This window comes from Pseudonaja textilis, chromosome 1 (assembly GCF_049901715.1).
Source record: "Pseudonaja textilis isolate UNSWEBS1 chromosome 1, rPseTex1.2, whole genome shotgun sequence".
Lineage (NCBI taxonomy): Eukaryota > Metazoa > Chordata > Lepidosauria > Squamata > Elapidae > Pseudonaja > Pseudonaja textilis.
In genome coordinates, this window is record NC_141990.1 from 305,686,059 (window position 1) to 305,705,383 (window position 19,325).

Consider the following 19,325-nt stretch of genomic DNA (forward strand, 5'->3'; position numbering starts at 1 on the left):
TGAGCTGCAAAATGACCACACATCAGTCTAAGTCACAAAATGTGAAACTAGCCAATGTTTAAATTAACCCAACCCAGCACGTGACCATGCAGCAATTTGAGCTTTCACTGAGATAAACATCTTCATATTGTGTAAATACAGTCATTGCATGCAGTCTCTTAGAGCTCTTTCAATAGCCTCTGCTGCTCCAGTGGCAAATTTATGCTTGTGCTGGGGATTTTTCATTTTATTAAGAAAAAAAATAGAAAGGAAGGAAGGAACTGGTTGATACATTGAAATAAGACATTATTTAATTCCAGAATCTGGTGCTTAAAATACAGGAAGGTAAGCAGAGAGCCTCTCACCTGATCATCCTTTGGGAAGACCCCTTTTGCTGTTCTGCTCACTGAACAATTCTGTGCTTGTGCCCTTGAATTCCATTGGACTTGCTGCTCAGAAGCATGCCAAAATCTGCAGGTGGGAATGACGTGGCTAAAACTGGAATGCGAAGTGAGATGTCTGAATTTCATTAAGACCTTCCATAATATTCCTACAGTCCTCATAACTCAAGAGCAGAGATCCTTCTTACTTTTGAGATTTAGCAGATAGGTAGATATCATTCTAATTGTGTCAACATTCTTATGCTCTGAGTTCCATTCTAAAATAAAAAAAAAGATTAGCCAACATCAAGCTGTTCCTTATAGATTAAAATCACAGTTGATATAGTTTGGAATGGAGTTATTTAGCAAATTTAATTGGTTAATATATACATGAAACAATACACTAATGTGTATACTATTAAGAGAAAATTAATAGTGGTATGCAGAAATTATTGGGTCTATTCATTTTTATTTAGTTATTACATTTATATGCTACCTGTCTCATAGTTCATTTATTAAATTTATATGCTACCTGTCTCACTTTTGTACAAGCCTCACACATGTACAACCTCGTTTAGGCAACAACATTAGAGGCCTATCACTGAAAAAAAATCAATATTTGTAACACACTGAGCTCAACAAACACCCGCTTAAGCAACAACAGATTTCTCTTTTCTTTTGCCACCTATAATTTTCTATTTTATGTTTCATGTTATTGTAAATATGAGAATCTGTGACCTTCCAGAGATTGCTGGCCTATTATAAGTCCTTACAACCCTTGTCAGGTATGGTCAATAATGAGTGATGTGGGAGTTGCACAATGGTTCAGCAGGCATCAGCTGAATTAGGTTCCCTAGGGTTGCACTATTGCCAGCAGTTTTGAGATGGTTTCTCATCACAATGAAATCACAGCAATAAGAGTTTGAGCCATCTGAAGATCAGTGTTACAACACACAAAAATAACACAAACATAACAGTTGGTACTTGAAGGACAAAGAGGCATTTTTTTTACTATTTCGTTTATCAGTTTTAATAATAAATAAATTGCACCACAGTTACAATCAACATGGAGTTGAAAAGATATAAACAAATTCTTGGAGGATTATAAACCCACTGAATATTTGCACACTACCTCCAAAAAGTGAAGTCAGTCTACTGTGTATGAAATATCAGATTCTGAAAGTTCATAGATCAGTGTTTCTCAACCTTGCAACCTGAAGATGATGGGACTTCATGCTGACTGGAGAGTTTTGGGAGTTGAAGTCTACACATCTTCCTGTTGCCAAGGTTGAAAACACTATTCTAAATGTCTGTATAGAATTTGGGATGAACACCCTTTGAATGGTGTGGGAGTAGGAATGGATTGCAGACTACAGGAACCAGGAGCACTAATTAGATGACCCTCCAAGAGTTTCAACAACCCTCTAAAAGGATGCAAATGACCAGCTGTCTGCAAGGAATATAAATCCTTGCATTCCCCATTATCCTGTCAGACCTGAAGAAGCTTCTTGGATGAGAAGAGAAACATCTTCAAAGAAAAAACAAAAAAGTACAGTTGCCTCCTGAAAAAGCACCTTTGGGATTATTCTAAAGGCATCTGACTGGCCATTGTGTAGCATGGTATTCTGGACTATACAGTATAGACCATTTATCTAAACTAGTAAACTGCTTCTTATGTTCATACCGGTTCTTAATTCCAATTCTGATTTCAGGGAAATTGTTTCCCATCTGATGTGAAAAGAGCAACCACTCCAAAAGCATCCACATGGTGGTGCTAGTGACTAGGGGAAGATGAGTTTAGCTGTCAAAGTCACTGTGGGATTGGATTTGATTATTCTGGTTATCCACATCTTCGTATCTAATCCTGATTTGATTACTGCGATGCATTCTATTATCTTTGAAAATTATTTTAGCAGTTGGATGTGATGCAAAATGAAGGCAGAAGATAGAGGGATCATAAGATGCCTGCACTGAAAAAAATGCGCTCTTTGCCTGCTGCTTATTAGGCACAGTTGAAGGGTTTGGTACTGTATTTTAAAGCCCTATACAACATAGGGCTGAACTGATTAAGGGATTGGTTCTTATTATAAATCTGTCCAGCTGTCAAGATTTGCAGGAGGGTCCCCTTTGAAGGTGTTCTCACTCTTAGAGGCCCCCAATGGGAAAGAGTTTTCTGCATTGCTGACCCACTCCCTCTCACCATTTTAGAACATCTGTAAAAATGCATCTGCTTCCCCAGTCTTTTAATTGTTACATGAATTTAGCATCTGTTGTAGGGTTCCGTTTAAACTCCAAGTTTAACTTTTGGTGTGGTTTTTGCATTCCTTTAGATTTTTGTTAGCCAATCCAGCTTGAGTTTTTCCTAGAGTAGGAAGGTGGAGGATAAATCAAATTTAAAAATGAAATGAATTTTATAATGAAAGAATGAAAAAAAAATCTGGGTTTTGACAGATATACAGTAACACATTCAGGCCTATTGAATTTTTTAAAAGAGGAAAATCTCCTAGGAGACAGCTTCCATCTTAGGAAGTTAAACTTTGCTTAGATTGGCATGGAGAATGGAGAAGGTGCTTTTTGTGAGGTTTGCAGTTTAAGAGATGGTACGGGTGCCCTAAGCATCTACAAATTTAATTTTGCTTCTTAACCCTCTCTCTAATTGCACACACAGATATAGACACACAGACACAGATACACAGACACACACACCCTTCCATGCAAAAAGTGGAAGAGCTACCTCGCACTTTAAGGAATTCAAATTTCTGACAGAAAATCTGGGGCTCCTGGATTGCATGTTTTAAATTCTTCTTTTAATGAGCTGTGGTGGCACAGTGGTTAGAATGCAATACTGCAGACTCTTGCAAATTTGCAATTTAGCAGTTCAAATCTCACCAAATTCAAAGTTGACTCAGCCTTCCATCCTTCCCAGGTCAGTAAAATGTGGACCCAGATTGTTGGTGGCAATAGGCTGACTCTGTAAACTGCTTAGAGAAGGCTGTAAAGCACTGTGAAGTGATATATAAGTCTAAGTGCTATTGCTATTAAGCATAGGGACAAATGGCAACCTTTCCTGCCCAGTACAGGCCAAGATGCATAGTCTCAAAAACAGCCATGTTATTTTTGCACACAAAGCAAAAAATCTTACAAGTAGCTGAACAAGCACTCACAATTAAGTTAGAGCATCATAAAACATAGAAAAATGGAGTTGGAAGGATCCTTGGAGGTCTTCTAATCCAACCTAGCTCAAGCAGGGTCAGACCTTATACCATTTCAGATAAATGGTTGTAATGTCGTCTTTTGTTTTTTGAAAACCTTCCATGATGGAGCGCCCACAAATTCTGAAGGCAAGCTGCTCCCTTGGTTTATCGCTCTCACCATTAGGAAATTTCTCTTTAGTTCTAGGTTGCTTCTCTCCTTGGTTAGTTTCCTTCCATTGTTTCTTGCCTGTTATCATGTCTCCCCTAGTCCTTCTTTTCATTGTATTAGAAAATTCCTGTAACAGTCTTTGTATGTTTTAGCCTCCAGTTGCCGAACTATTCATCCTGTCCCCCTCAGCCTGGATTTGTGGAGGAAGGCAAGGCGGAGCTGGAGCTGAGGGAAACCAAGGGGGCGGCTTCATTGGCTTCAGAGGAATCTGGGGAGGAGGCAGGCCAGGGCTCCTCGGGAGTGGGAAGGCTTGCTAACAGGGAGGAGGGGGGGAGCAGGGAGGGATTCAAAATTTTTAACAACAGGTTCTATGGGCGTGGCTTAGGTGATGGGTGTCTTGGTGGGCATGTGACTGGCTGGGCGTGGCCAACTGAACATCACTCACATCGAGGCACGCATCTCCTCGCTTGGCCTCTCATGACTGTGGGGATGCTGCAACAGTCGTAAGTGTGAAAACGGTCACAAGTCACTTTTTTCAGTGCCATTGTAACTTTGAATGGTCCCGCCACACAAGCAAAGCACCAGCAAAGGAAGGGGGAAAACCTCCAGAGAAGTTCCTGAGACAGGAAGTCTAGTCCTGCCAAGAATGTAATAAGGGTTAACGGAGAGGCAGTTTCTGTAAGCAACACCAGAATGTTTCCTTCCTGCCTTCCTTACAGGATTAGGCCAGTAATTTCTTCTAACTGGTTCTCCGAACCGCTTAGAATGTTACCAACCGGTTCTAGTGAATAGATGCGAACCAGTAGAATCCAACCCGTGGGGGGGAGCAAGAGAGGGCAAGCAGTGGAAATGAAGAGACGTGGGTCAGGTGATGAGCAAAGACCGCCCCCTCCTGATTCACGAGCACAGAGAGTGGAGGCAGGAACAGCACAGGCTGACCCGATGACTTGGGAGGAGAGCACCACACCCCTCTTCACAAGGCATACCTGGGGACTGAGATTTAAGGAGATGCTGTGGGGAGGGGTGTTTGTCAAACACTGAGTGCATGGAATTTTGTGTGGTGTTGCCGATGTTTCCTGGACTTCTTGCTTTATTTCTTGCTCCATGGATTAATTGCCTTGTCCTTTGCTTCCTGGACTCATTGACAATTTTGCTCCGCTGGATTTCTTACTTTGCAGCCATTGTGCTCATAGCGTTTTGCTGGACTAAGAGACTGCTGGAGAGGTGTGTGTGAGATTGATCACTTTGCTCTGGGACTTGCCATGTGAGCGTTTGGGGAAAAGTTGGAGCAATAAAGGAGATCTGAACTATCAGCTGATTGTGTTGCCTCTGTGCCTTACCCCGGGTCATCACATTTTTATTGCTCTTTTCTACACTCGTTCCAGATTCTCAGCATCTTTTTTATATGGTGGTGACCAGAACAGGATGCAGTATTTCAAGTGTGGTCTTACTAAGCTTTGTAAAGCAGTACTAGAATTTCACATGATCTTGATTCTATCCCTCTATTAATGCATTGGCTTTTTTGGCTGCTACCGCACACGCTTGGCTCATATTTAAATGATTGTCCACTAGGACCTTAATATTCCTCTCAAGAGTTACTGGAATTAAGCAAGTTTCACCTAGCCTGTACCTATTCAATTGGTTTTTCTTGCCTAACTATAAAACCTTACTTTTATCTACATTGAATTTCATTTCATTAGATAGGGCCCAGTTTTCAAGTCTATCAAAATCTTTTTGGATCCTGAGCTTGTCTTCTGGGTTGTTGGCTATTCCTACCAGCTTAGTATTATCTCTAAATTTGATGAGTTCCCATTCTATTCCCTTGTCTAGATAGTTTATGCAGATATTGAAGAGTATTGTGCCCAAAATAGAACTCTGGGGTATCCCACTGCTTAGGGCTTACAGTGATTTTGTAAGTTTCTTAATCCAATTTTGTGCTTGGTTTCCTGAGAATAAGCCCCAATGAGCTTGGTTGAGTTTACCTATTATTAGACAGGTTCATTTGCTAAGTATCCTGAATTTTAACAGAGGATCTTGGACACCTGAAACAAAATATTTGGCTTTTTGTTAGTAATTCAAACAACCTTAGAAATTATTACTAGCATTTAAAACAGTTTTTAAAGCAGGAATCTCATTATTGAAAATAGTATCCTCTCCCAATTTATTTTAAGTTCTTCATTTACTTATAAGTACTTTCTGTAAAAAAAAAGCAATACATATGGAGCTACAAGACTATTGATAATCCTTGACTTCTAACCACAACTGGGACCAAAATTTCATTGCTAAGCTAGACAAATTGTCGAGTCATGCCAATTTTGATACCTTTTTTGCCATGGTTGTTAAGCAAATCACAGCAGTGAATCACACAGTCCTTCACAGTTCACTGCAGTGAATTATGCTACAAATCCGGCTTTCTCCATTGAGTTTGCTTGTTGGAAGCCAGCTGAGAAGGTTGCAAATGATGGTCATATGACCTCAGGATGCTCCCACCGTAGATATGTTCGAACAGTTAAGTGCAAGTACGAGTTGTAAGACAAATTTTTAGTGCATCTGTAACTGAAAACTTGTGTAATAAAACTGCAATTATGAGCAAATGAAATAAGTAATTAGCAAGACTCTTCACTGGATGTGATTCAAGCAAAGGCTAGATCACATCTTTCACTGATGATTACATGTGGATTCCTATTAGAATTTCCAGGTGTTCCTGCTTTGAGAGACAGAGACAGAGAGAGAGACACACACAAAGACACAGAGAGGGACAGAAACAGAGAGCGGGGAGAGAGAGAGAGAGAGAGAGAGAGAGAGCATATATTTGAAAATCTGACAAATGACTTAAGTTCTGCTTGCCAACTTAATATGCTTTTTATCTTTTTTATCAAATCTTTCTCTCTACTCAGAACCAGTCAACCATGCCCTGCACAACAACATCTGTGAGTCTCTTGAACAGAAGCTGTTATATGGTGCTACTATCTGGTCTCCTGCAGACAGTAATCAGGTGTCAGTGGGCCGAGTAACCACATTGCAAAATGTTTTAGCTTGCTCTTGTCTTCTTCACACTTGTGTAAAGGGAGAAAAAAACTGATTGTATCCTAAATTTCAAGACAAGTGGTTCAGTGATTTTAAAGTCTGGGTGGGATTTGAATATGGATTCCTATTGCTCGAGTCCAGCTGTTTAACCACTAAAACATATTAGCAAGTGCACTTTCATGTACCATTTTCAGAAGCCAGCAGAAAAACACAGTAATTCTCTCAGGGAAATCCAGAGCCCCATTCAACAGAGGTAACCAGGATATAAATTGGGTATTCTATACTTCTGCAGGCCCATGGGATGGGGAAAATAAATCTAAATGGCTATTAAGCCTAATCAGAAGTGCCTTGACTGCACCACTGGACTCAGGAGCTATTTGTATCTGGTTGTTCCAGCTTTGGAATCAAACCTGGTATAAAGTAGGAGCCCCAACAGGACACTTATTTCCCTTTTTTGAAGCTGCTTTTGGAAGGGACCACCACCCTTATTCTTTTCCATTTGGTTGCTTTATATTATCCATATCAGAGCTAGAGTGCTGGCCTTATCTTGCTAGAGACTATAGTTTAGTTCGGTCCATCTATCAATGTGTGATTTCTAGAAACCTTTAATCTTGACCAGGTGCTAACTTCAGCTAGAAAAGCAGTATGAGAGGTAACAATGAACAGCAAGCAAAGATCTGAATAACAAAGATCTTCTGGTGTTATTTCATTATTTTTAGAGGTGTCTCTGGCTAAGATTATGTGGAGATAACACCTATCTTGGATGAATGGATCCTGGCTGTTTGCAATCCTTGCTATTAAGGGAAAATATTTTTCTTCAGTAGCATACCTGTAATAGGAAAGTCCCTTTTAATTGTTTGACCCAGTAAGAGGAAGGGATCTACAATCATGTCTGCATTACATCTATCTCAGCTAAGACAGAAGACTTTCTGTACAGGCTTGACACACTGCAATCACTGGAAACAAGCAAAAAAAACACCCCAATTTTCCACTACTTGCCTAGGGAATGTATTTCAGGTGTTTGTGAATGTGTGCATGGTGCACAGGTGCAGCTGTTGGGACCAGCCTGGGCAAGCTATACAGCCTTATAGCCAGAAGATTGTCCATCATATAAATGGAAGGCAAACACAATAAAATAAAACGCGTAAAAATAGACTTTGAAAGATCAGAACAGAATACCTGTACCTTACTGAATCAGACTAAAGGTGTATTTCAGGCTTCCCCAGAATTTTCTGTCACAGCCATGATGATTGAAGAATTCTGGGTTGCTTGAGTCCTCCCATTTGGAGGGTACCCAAGTCAGGAAAGGCTTACCTATCTGAATAATTTATTCATCCCCCTCCCCAGCAGAATTTTCCCAATGTTATTGCCTGCCTGCTCCTTGCCCCATAACATAGATTTCTCCCTTTTCATAAATATCTCTTAGATCTATGCAAACCTGGTAGCTATCACCAGCATGCATGTGGAAGATAGTGCATGCAAGCTGGAGACTATCAGGTCGCAATGAATTCCATAACTGTAGCATATAAAGCTTTTTCTTTCATCTGTTTTGAAATATCTGGTAATCAGATTCCTTGCATGAAGGAATCTGTCAAAGAATAACAATCTGGATCTCAGCTATAAATTAAACCTGATCCATTTCCAGCTACATACATATTTATTGTATACTCTGTATCATTATATATAAATTTAGTGTGTACAAATATCTATTATTATATTATTTAAAAACCTTAAATGACAATAAAATATTTTCAAAGCGGAAACAAAAATAGTAAACAGAGAAAAAGAATCATTAATAAAACAGTAAAAAGTCAACAATATACTTAGTAAAAAACTATCAAATAAACTTCAAAACTTCAAAGGACTTTGGCCATAATCGTGATTAATCCTTACTTTGACAAATTGCTGATAAATGGACTTCAGTTAAAAATCTTGTTGCCAATTCAGTTGGAACAAGCTACAGCACCTCTACATCACAAAACTGTAGCTATAGAGCTGCAAAACAATTTAAATATAGTTGCCAGTAGTTTTTAGCTATAGGAGGTAGTATGGAGTATACCAACCAAGCCACTTTGGAACTGTCTAGATAATTTCAAGTTCATAGTTAACTATATAATTTTACTAAATAAATAACTAGTGCTTTTCAATTATGTATCATCCATTTATCATTGACTCCTAGCAATCACATTGTCCCTATGACTAGATAGATAGATGATAGATGATGAGAGAGAGAGAGAGAGAGAGAGAGAGAGAGAGAATTATTTATTGGCTAAGTGTGATTGGACACACAGGAATTTGTCTTGACAATGTCCCTAACCTGATCTTTCAACTGTGCACCCATTGCCACAGTAACTGAGTCTGTGCTGATCACCCTCTTCATCTCTTTCCTTCCACCTTTCCCAGCATTACAGCCTTCTCCAGAGTCTTCTCCCTGGCTTTCATTAACGTACTGCCATCTGTCTTGCTGGTGGACCAGTTTAATAAGGTTCTAGTGAATAATGAATGAACATCTCTATGTGGGTCAGGTGCAGTCAGAACAGCTAGCCATGTTCTAATTTATTGTGAGCATGATAAACAGAGTCAGCTTATCTCACCTTTTCTATCAAAACATTCAGGTCATCCAGATGATTTCTGTTTCCAGCTCTCAGATAGTCATAACATGATAACACACGGTGGCCAAATTCTCTTCAGCAGCATGTAAAGCCTGATATAACAGGGGTTCTTTGTAATATCCGTTTAAAATGAGTCTGTTTATATGTCATTTTGATATAGCTACAGGCTGTCCTGTATTTGATGCTGCTGTGCATAGACCATAATCAAGGTTTTCATTTCATTTCTGACAGAAAACTGACAGACCAGTTTGTTGATGGGATTTTAAAAAAAAAGATTTTTAAACCAATCTAGAATTGGTCAGTTCACCCAATACAGGTAGTCCTCAACTTACAACCTTTTGTTTAGTGACCGTTCAAGGCTACAACGGCACTGAAAAAAGTGATTTATGACCATTCTTCACACTTGTTGCAGCATCCCGATGGTCATGTGGTCAAAATTTGGATGCTTGGCAACTGATTCATACTTATGACGGTTGCAGTACCCTGGGTTCATGTGACTTTTTAACAAGCAAAGTCAATGGGGAAACTGGGTTAATTTAATAACCATCTTACTAACTTAACCACTGCAGGGACTCGCTTAAAAACAGTGGCAAGAAAGGTTGTAAAATGGGGCATTCACTTAACGGCCCTCTCTTTTAGCAGCCAAAATTTTAGGCTCAATTGGGGTTGTAAGACAAGGATTATTACTTGTAATGGATACTTCTACACGGAAACAGTACTTTGTATAATAAGACACTTTACAAAAGATTTGTGATGAAGGCTGGATAGATCACAACCATTACATGAGGATGAGGAATACATGCCAGTTTAGATAAGAAGGAAGCCGAAAACTGTTCACCTGATTGCTCCTTCCTATGCAGCTTCTCTCATAGCTGTCTCCTACCTAAAGCACATGAGTGGGTGTACCCTCTCTATGGGGTGATCTATTGGTGCAAGGAGATGCTGTAGCCACTCGCAACAGAAAAGCATGTCTCTCAGCATCTCGTTGGGGTGAGGCAAATTGGGTTGCTGGATGGTGCAGGGAGCCATTTTAGGCCTAATGAAATGGGTGCTTTAAATAGCAGATGATTATCATTGAAGTAAGTTTGATTAGTTTGTAGGGAAGCCATGATACATCTATATTGATAAGGATCAGAATTGTGTAGGCAACAATAGCACTCTATGCAAGCAAATGTTTGAAGCTAGAAGTTAAAGTTAAAGTTTTGAAGAAACAGGGTAGAAATGGTTTTGATGCTTTTGAAACGTTGGTGTTAGAGAAGACTCTGGATAATGTTAGGGAGCCAACAAAACAAAACAAGGGTTCATGGAACAATTTAGTACAGAGAGCTCACTAGAGCAGGGGTGTTAAACTCGCGGCCCACGGGCTGGATGCATCATGCACTGCCCCCCCAGGTTTAGCGAAGGGGGGAAAAGTGATATGTCACATGACAATGTGAGTTTGACACCCCTGCACTAGAGGCATAGATAATCAAGCCCAGATTTGATACATGTTGGATTAGTTTTCTGAATACATTAACTATTTGTAATTGATACAAATTACCAATGGTCAGCAAATTGCTGTGTAGTAATTATTATAATGACTGTTACAAAGAAGAATAAGATTGGGTTGGGAAAGGAGAAACCTTAAGAAAGAGCAATTTTGAATGTTTACTTCATATTAGACTGTTTATGCAACATGGAGTACACATCTGAAGTGCTCTTCTTGAACATTTGCTTAATTATGTCTGATAGAGGTTGTGTTTTGAATTATTATCATGGTTACTATGCTGTTACTATACTTTTGCAAAACAAGTTGGTGTAATGGAGAAAAAAGGTAGAATCATTGAATCATAGGGATGGAAGGGCTCTTGGTGGTCTTTGGTTCAAACCTCTGCCTATGGCAGGAAACCTTACATCATCCCAGACAAATGGCTGTTCAATCTTTTCTTGAAAACCTAGAGCAATGTGGCACCCACAAATCCAGCAGACATGCTGTTCCATTGGTTAATTGTTTTCACTGTCATTAAGTTTCTCCTTAGTTGCAGGTCAGATCTGTCTTTAACAAGCTTTCACCCATCGCTTCTTGTCCTGCTCTCAGGAGCTTTCAAGAACAGCTTGACACTCACATCTCTGTGGCAGCCCCTCATGAAATGGAATACAGCTATCATGTAACCCTAATTCTTCTCTTTGTTAGACTAGACATATCTAGTTCCCTTAACTATTCCTCATACAATTTATCCTACAGACCACTAATCATCTTAGCTGTTCTTCTCCACATTCTTTGTAGGGTCTCAGCATCTTTTTTGTACCATGATGACCAGAATTGAATGAAGTGCAGTATAAAATGATAGTATCAACTCTCACCTCTCGAGGCTATTCCTCTGTTGATGCAACCTAGGAATGCATTGGCTTTTTTGGCAGCTGCAGTACACTGCTGGCTCATATTTAAGTGGTGATTCGCTAGGACACCTAGATCTCTCTCACAGTTACTACTGTTGAACAAGGTACTACCTAGTCTATACTTGTGCATTTGATTTTTTCTGCTTGGCTGCAGGACATGTCTTTTCTCGCCACTGAACTTCATCTTCTTAGCTAGGGCCCAATGCTCAAATCTGTCAAGATCCTTCTGAACCTTGAGTTTATTCTCAATTCGCCACAACTTGATGTCTTCTGCAAATTTGATGAACTCTTCTATTTCTTACTCTAGATTATTTATGAAGATGAAGAGCACTGGGCCCAAAACAAAACCTTGAGGTGCCTCACTGTATTCTTCACTTCACATAAATGTAGTTCTGGTGCAGTTGGTCAACCAACTGCAAAGCCTTCTGGTGGTGGTACTGTCTATTCGACATTCTATTTTACTGAGAAGGAGGTTGCGGTCTACTTTGCCAAATACCTTACTAATGTCTGAGTATACTATATCCACAGTGTTTCCCAGTTCCACTAATTATCAAAGAAGACAGTAAGGTTTCTCTATCATGATCTGTTTTTAACAAAACCCATGCTGGCTTTTGGCAATCACTTTGTCCATTTCTAGATACTCACAAATCTGTTGCTTATCTTTTGCAGGATTTTTCCGGATATTGATGTTAAGGTTACCTAGTTCCCTTGATTCACTAGATGACTATTTTCTTTGCTTTTTTGGTAGAACAAATACTATGGATGGTTTACATTTTAGTTTATACCCAACCCATTTCCAATCAATCCCTCCTGTCCCTCTTGCTCCTAAATTACCTTTGCAGTTTCCCAAACTTTCCTGGATCACATCTTAAACGCTTGAATCAAAATGACCATGTCTGTATTCTGAAGTGTAATTTTTGGCTTAAACATATTGTATATTTTCCTAAATTCCACACCAAAATTAAAAATAGTCTAAAATTTCAGACCTGGTCCCTCTAGCGCTAATACCAGATGACCAGCCATGTCACCTGAAGCCCTTGAAAGACAAATAAACATAAATTGTAGCTTTTAGAATACAAAAGGAAAACTCCTTGACCTATCCCAAGTGTTCTAGCTGACCTTCCTTCTATATGACCTACTTCCTGTGTAATAATTACCATGAAAGGTAGAATGGCTTGAGCAATTGTGATTGGCCCCAAATAATTCCAACGAAACAAGCAGGGATTCAAATACTGAATCTTTGGTCCAGGCTCAACCACTTTTTTGGGACTACCTTCAGAATCAATTTATGACAGCAGCAAAATATTAAGAAGAAAAAAGAAATGAGTATTTGTATTCCGGACATCCCTCTGCTTTCTAATATGAGCATTATCCAGTCCTCTGTCCCTAAATTAATCTAACTTGGTTAGATTAACCAAGTTTAATCTACTCTTTAATCTACTTCGTTTGACTTTCCCTTTGCATGTCTCTGCTTAACTGTGTTAAGGATTGCTGCTGTGTGCATATGTGTGTCATGTGTGTGTGTATTTAACCCAAATTTATTTCCCCTTTTGTTTATCTGGTGGTCCCAAGCCTGCTTTTGTTTGCTTTAGCCCTGCCCTGCAGGAGGTAAAAGGGGCTAAGAGGCTGCCTGTTAAGGGGAACAGCTTCTGTGCACAGCTGCACCAAGCCAAGACTCCTGTCTCCCTTTTTTTTTCTCCTTTGCTCCCTGCAAAATCTATCCATTGACAGCTAACTCACCCCCCCCCCCCGTTTTTTTCCAAAATGTACTGGCTATTCAGTCTTGATAGAGCCCTCCCAGGCCCCTTTTGTCCCAGGGAGAACTGCAAACCCTCTCATTAGTGCTTATTACCCTGAGCTGTTTGACAGCCTCCCTACCAGCTTACAAGACTTTCCCATTCAGGCATGGCTAGAGCCTGCTCTCCTTCTCAAAAGAAACGGAAGTATTCAACTGGTTGAATGGAGGGGAAAAGCTGTTTCACTTCTCCTCCCTCCCTATTCAGGTTACTTTTGATACAATATTTTCCTCTTTGTTTGGCTAAAGAGAGACAGGTCAAGGCAGACTTCTGGCAAACCTTGCTTTGTTTAATGTAAATAACCAATTCCCATCTTCCTTCTGCTCAAGGAAGGTCTCTGTGCATTTTCCTGTGCAATTTGGTGCATGCATTCAGATGTTTTTAGCCTGACAGAAAGGACTATTTCATGCTAATTTTAGTGTCATATATTGATCACAGCAATCCATTTCATATCAAGTCAACGTGTTCCATCATTTTAACCCAGACAAATGTGTGCCCCATTCAAAGAATGAGGGAAGCAAAGGCGACCCCCACCTCTTAAAAGAGGTATTTTCACAGATGTGAAATTCTTCAGTGGCAAGGATAAAGGCAGCTAATTTCTGCAATTTATTTATTTGTTCCTCTTAAACAATAGGAGGGGGAATGTTGGTAAAGAGTGGACAGGTCCACCCCTAATACTCCAGTCCTTCAATCAATGCAGCAAGTCTTTGACATTCTCGTTACTGTACATTTTAACTTCTTACCTCCAGAAGCAAATGGCTCTTTAAAATCTTCTCGTTATACCAAGCAATAGAGTAGCTTTTTCAACTTGGTGTCTTCCAAAGATCCTGAGACTGCAGCTTACTGAACAAGTAGCTAGCATGGGGAAGAAATTCTGAGAATTGCAGTCCCACTATTGTTGAAGTGTATAAAGACAGGGAAAGTATCAGCAAAGGGCTATGCAACAGTAATTCCCCTATATCTGATACCTTAATGGACATGTATTCTTGATAACAACATGTTCCTACTGCCATCTTCTGGAATATCTTTTCAGCTTCCCTGTTTAGCATACAATATGAAATTATAAATTATATATAATTTAAATATAAAATATAAAATAAAATAGTGTTTCCTGGTATTCTCTTATCCAAGCACTAAGGAAACTTTCACCTGCTTAGCTGTTTTGAGATCAGTCAAGGTCAACTCGGAGCTACCAATGGGATCTCTGGTGCAGTCACATAGTGTCCACTGTAAACAAAGGGGAGCCATTTTAAGTTTGAGAGCAAGGATAGAAATATAAACAAATGATTAGGATTAAGAATCCTAAATCGGGAAGATGCACCCTCTGGGATGTGTAAGCATGCTGATTGATGAGGGGAATGCTGCGTGATGTTGGGGAAGTGAAGCCTGAAAAAGGGGAGGGATGAGGTTGTTATAGGGTGCTCTAGAGAAGGTCACAGGGTGCCAAACAAAAGTGTTCCATGCTGCAACATTTTGAGACAGGTTTAATATGCACTTCAGTGTCTCTGATTTTGACTATACAACAAAGAATGTTGACAAAACTGCCTTGTCTGCTATGAAAGTGGAAAGAGGGAAGCTTTTGGCAGTACCTTGTTTCCAACATTTGTGAGAAATACTGTTCTTGATTTTCAAACCCAGATTCAGTCTAGAAGATCTCTGATCCTAGCCAAGTAGCTTTGGCACTAAAGTGAGTGTAATCTAGAGATTTTCCACAATGAGATGGCACAATGACTCACAATGAGATTTCCCCAGTGTGCTGATTTTACATTTAGCAATTAGTTTACCAAAAGGATCAGCTAAGTTGGACAGTGTTTTATCCTGCATGTACTGTATTAAAAGGCAAGCAAAGGAATTGTTATCCTATTCAAAGTTATATATGCATTTCACTGGATCATTCTTATTCAACAACATAGGCAGACATGTCTCTGAATTCATGGCTAAAGCAGAACCCCACTTTGGTTTATATTCTGAAACATTAGATCTCTCTTCCATTGACCATGGGAGAATTGGATTAAATGTTCAGTAAGAGATCTTTTAAGGGAATAAACCTGGCTTAACTTCAGATAAATAAATAAATAATTTAAAGCATGTATTATAATAAATGGTGATCTTTAATTCTTTAATTATGTTATATTGCGTTCTTTAATGTATTACGAATAATTTGTATTTCTACATTCCTCAGCATGTTTCCCGTCCACCCCCAACAGATATTTCAATATTGCCGTACATAAGGTGTGATTTTAAAACAAGGGATTCTGAAGATTCATTCCAGACAGAGAACTTAAAAGTTATTTTATATACAGGATGCTGCTGTTTATCTGGACAGCAAGGTATGCAAGGTCTGGTATTTAATCAAAAATGAACACCATTGCACCCAATACAACTTACTCCCTTAGTAATCAGCTCTTAGAGAGGGTATCCCAGCTTGCTTCCTCCTGTTTTCTTTAAATTAAAAAGAAAAGAGATGTTCCGACTGATACATGGGCAACCAGCCTACACCTGTTTTACGTGGCTTATAGCCTTTTACTGGCAGTAGTGCCAGTAGAATATAAGTGATACTGCAGTTCAGTCCCCAGAAACAGAATTGAAACCTCTGAATAATAATGGAGTTTATTTCCAAGTGAGGGGAATATTAGAATATACAACACTGCCTTCTAAGCAATAGCTTTCCAGTAACCTCCCTAAAAGAGCTGACTCTCTACCCTGTCTGTCATTTCTTCCCTGTCTTTTCCCAGCAAAAAGAAATCAAACTGCAAGCAACCAGCTTTTTAAAAAGAAAGAAAAGAAAGAAAATAACCCAGAAAAACAAGACTGAAACAGCACAGCTCAAATGATTTAAAGATCAGTGCTCAAACTCTATAATGGTATAAAATCCCTTTGGCTGGGGAAGGAGAAAACCCACACACACTAAAGCAGCTTAGCTGACGCTCCTGCTAAAGGCCTTTTGCTTTCTTCCACCAAATCTGGGCCCGTTAGGCAGTGGGGGGGATCTACCCAACAAGCCAAGCAAGAATTTGCAGGGTTCCCGCCAGGCTGCCTCTCTCAGTCTGACAAATGGAGTTTTTTCTCAATGGAGTTGTGAACCTAGTAAATATCTAGCAGCTCACAAACGTGCTCTTTTATTATAAGGGTTACAGAATCTAAGAAGCACAATATCAGAACATAGCCTGGATGGGAACACTCAGGTTCTGTCTAATGAAATTTTAATTCCAAGGTGGAGGGAAAAAGAAACAGAGTAGAAATACAATAAAACCAGCATCACTTTTTACCATTAGCCAAAATAATTTGTGGAGTGGGCAATGGGGACAGCAACATGCTTTATCTTTGAATGAAAATAAAAGCTTGATTTTAAAGAGTGATGCTTTGTATCTGATAGTACAACCTTGGTTTTGTGTATGCTTACATGGAAGGAAGTTACAATAGTTCAAAGACATTTACAAGTAATGCTGCAATCCTACACTTACCTACTTCAGGGTGAGTTGCATTTCCTTTTCTTGAGTACATAAACCTAGGATCCCATTGTCATAAGATTGTAACCTTCTCTGGAAGGATCCTATGCAGTTAGTACACAGAAAAACTATTGAGGCATGAAACATAATACAGTATTAATTTTGCTAAGTAGATAAGAGTATACAGTAAATCACATTGTATACCATATTTTTACAGCATATTTTAAAGTGGTCCATGCATTTTTCAGGTTTATACCTATTAAACCCTGAAATATTAACAGATCATACCTAGATCCTGGTATTGGCCAGGTTATTATAGAAAATGAAGTACAGTTGCAATTCTGTATCATTTTCCATACTGAAAAGATAAGATTTTATTTTATAGTATTTAGAAGGATTAATTTTGTAACCCTGTTCTTAATGACTACTTCATATAATTGGGATTTAGGAATCTGAAAGTGAAAAGACTATCATCACATCTATCCCTTTCCTTTCTGCCGAAAAAAAAAAGGATATATAGTCCAAACCTAGGCGTGATTACTTAGAAATTGAATATCCTATTGACTTAAGGGGGCTTATTGCAAGTAATGTGCTAAAATGGATTGTAGCCTCTTTCCAGGATGCTAAAAGATTTACTTAGCTTTGTTTTTTTTTTAATGTAAATGCATTTGTCCCCTCCTTCTCTTTTCTTCCCTTCCTTTATCTCTGGTTCAATCTGGCTGGTATTATCCCTAATTCATAAAATCCTGGGCACTGGCGGGGAGGACTCAGTAATGAGCACGGAGCAATAATTTTCTTTATAAATGAACTTCCATCCATAAGTCACCAAAATGAAGGGAACAAGTGTTCCTTAAATGAGAAAAGGACCTACTATCTACTGCTGTGTGCTCCACAAGAACAAGTGAATTAACTAGTCTTCCACATTGTAGGACAGCTCTTTTTCTGCAAAGCCAGTCCCTATGACTAGTACATAATTTTGCATTGAATGAATCCATAATAGAATTAATTGAATAGCTCCAATGAGACAATTAATCATGAGTAAAGTAAATTGCAAAAGCAGCCCGCTGTTTTGAAAATCCCCTCTTGCCAGGTATTGTTCTTAGCTGCCTTTCTCACATTTTTTACTTACCCACCCTTCTCAATACCTGTTCTTTCCAAGATTAAGAATTTTTTAACACAATGAAGGGAATAGCAGAATTTATTTTGCTCACCGAATATATTATTATACTGGTTTCATTTGTTCCTTCTGTTTCTGGCTGCCTTTCTTCTCCATACAATACCAGATCCTGCACATGCTCCACAAATGGAGGAAATGAAATACAGTATCAGTTATTCACATAGGCACCGCCCCATTATAATATAACAATAATATTAATCATGATTATGGTCACCAAATAAGACAATCTACCAACGAAGCAATTTAAATAACTCAATAAACATTATATAAAATATTTATATTTATATTTATATATATATATATAAACAAAACTAAAAACGAAATAAACAAAAATCACTGTCTTTGCAATCGGATATTCCAGAGGAAAATATAATAGATGGCAGTAGGTGAGGCGGGTGTCACTCTTTCTGGGCCTGATGTTTGACTCCACCTGTTCCCGTTCCAATAACTCCTGCTCGAAGAATTCAAGGTTCGGGAGTCTTTCTTTCGGCAGGGCCTGGTCGGGCTGAGTCTCGTTGGCGGGAGTTTCTCAGGCGCAGAGACCCCGGACTGCGGACAAGGCAAAGGGCTGAAGGCGGCGATCCAGGAGGCTGGCCGTGTAACGTCTCGAGGGCCGCCCTCGGGGTACCGCTGCGTCCTCGCCAGGTCCCCCCTCGTCGTCCGCAGACTCCGCACTGTACGCCACGCAGGTTCAGCGGGGCCTTTCTTCTGCTGCCCACAGATCGCATTCGCTATCACTGGAAGTGATGGAGATGGCCGAGGAAGCGGCGGCTTTGCTGGAGAGGCTGGCGGCAGGGCTGGCGGCGGCACCGAGCGGCGGTTCGCCCGCGCTCTCTTCCTCCGACGGAAGCGACCGCCCCGCACCCTGCGAGAGTCCCTGTTGCTGGAGCCTGCGAGGGGGAAAGAGAAGAGAAAGGGTCGTGACTCAAGTGGCGGCGGCCACGAAAGGCAGCCCCCTCTCCGCCCGCCCTTCAGGTCGCCCGGCGTTTCCCTGCTTCTGCCTTACGAATCTCGCTCCCCAGTGCTGGTTCTGCCCGTCTTCCGGGCCGCGGAATTCTGCGCCGGTTTTCGGATCCAGCCCCCCCAATTGGAATATATTCCGCTCATATACCATATCAACGTTATTGTTCCCCTCCATTGTTGTTTCTCCGTTGAAATCAACA

General features: G+C 39.9%; 1 protein-coding gene across 5 annotated transcripts in view; it reads right to left on the reverse strand.

The window, feature by feature from the left end:
- The window catches only part of SIX6 (SIX homeobox 6), a 32,015-nt gene that overhangs the window by 2,944 nt on the left and 9,746 nt on the right, over window positions 1-19,325 (reverse strand). Inside the window, exons 2-5 of one of the 5 annotated variants that reach the window (XR_015741197.1) lie at window positions 18,197-19,052; window positions 17,001-17,089; window positions 14,686-14,763; window positions 345-637 (exon numbers count right to left, since the gene is read on the reverse strand). Coding sequence is in view for 1 of the 5 variants with exons in the window: in XM_026698421.2 (XP_026554206.1) it covers window positions 18,854-19,052 (199 nt within the window). In the remaining 4 variants the exon portion in view is untranslated. Of the gene's footprint in view, window positions 1-344; window positions 638-14,114; window positions 14,764-17,000; window positions 17,114-18,093; window positions 19,053-19,325 lie in introns of those variants that run through there. The other 4 variants (XR_015741198.1, XR_015741196.1, XR_015741195.1 and 1 more) reach the window with 4 other exon arrangements.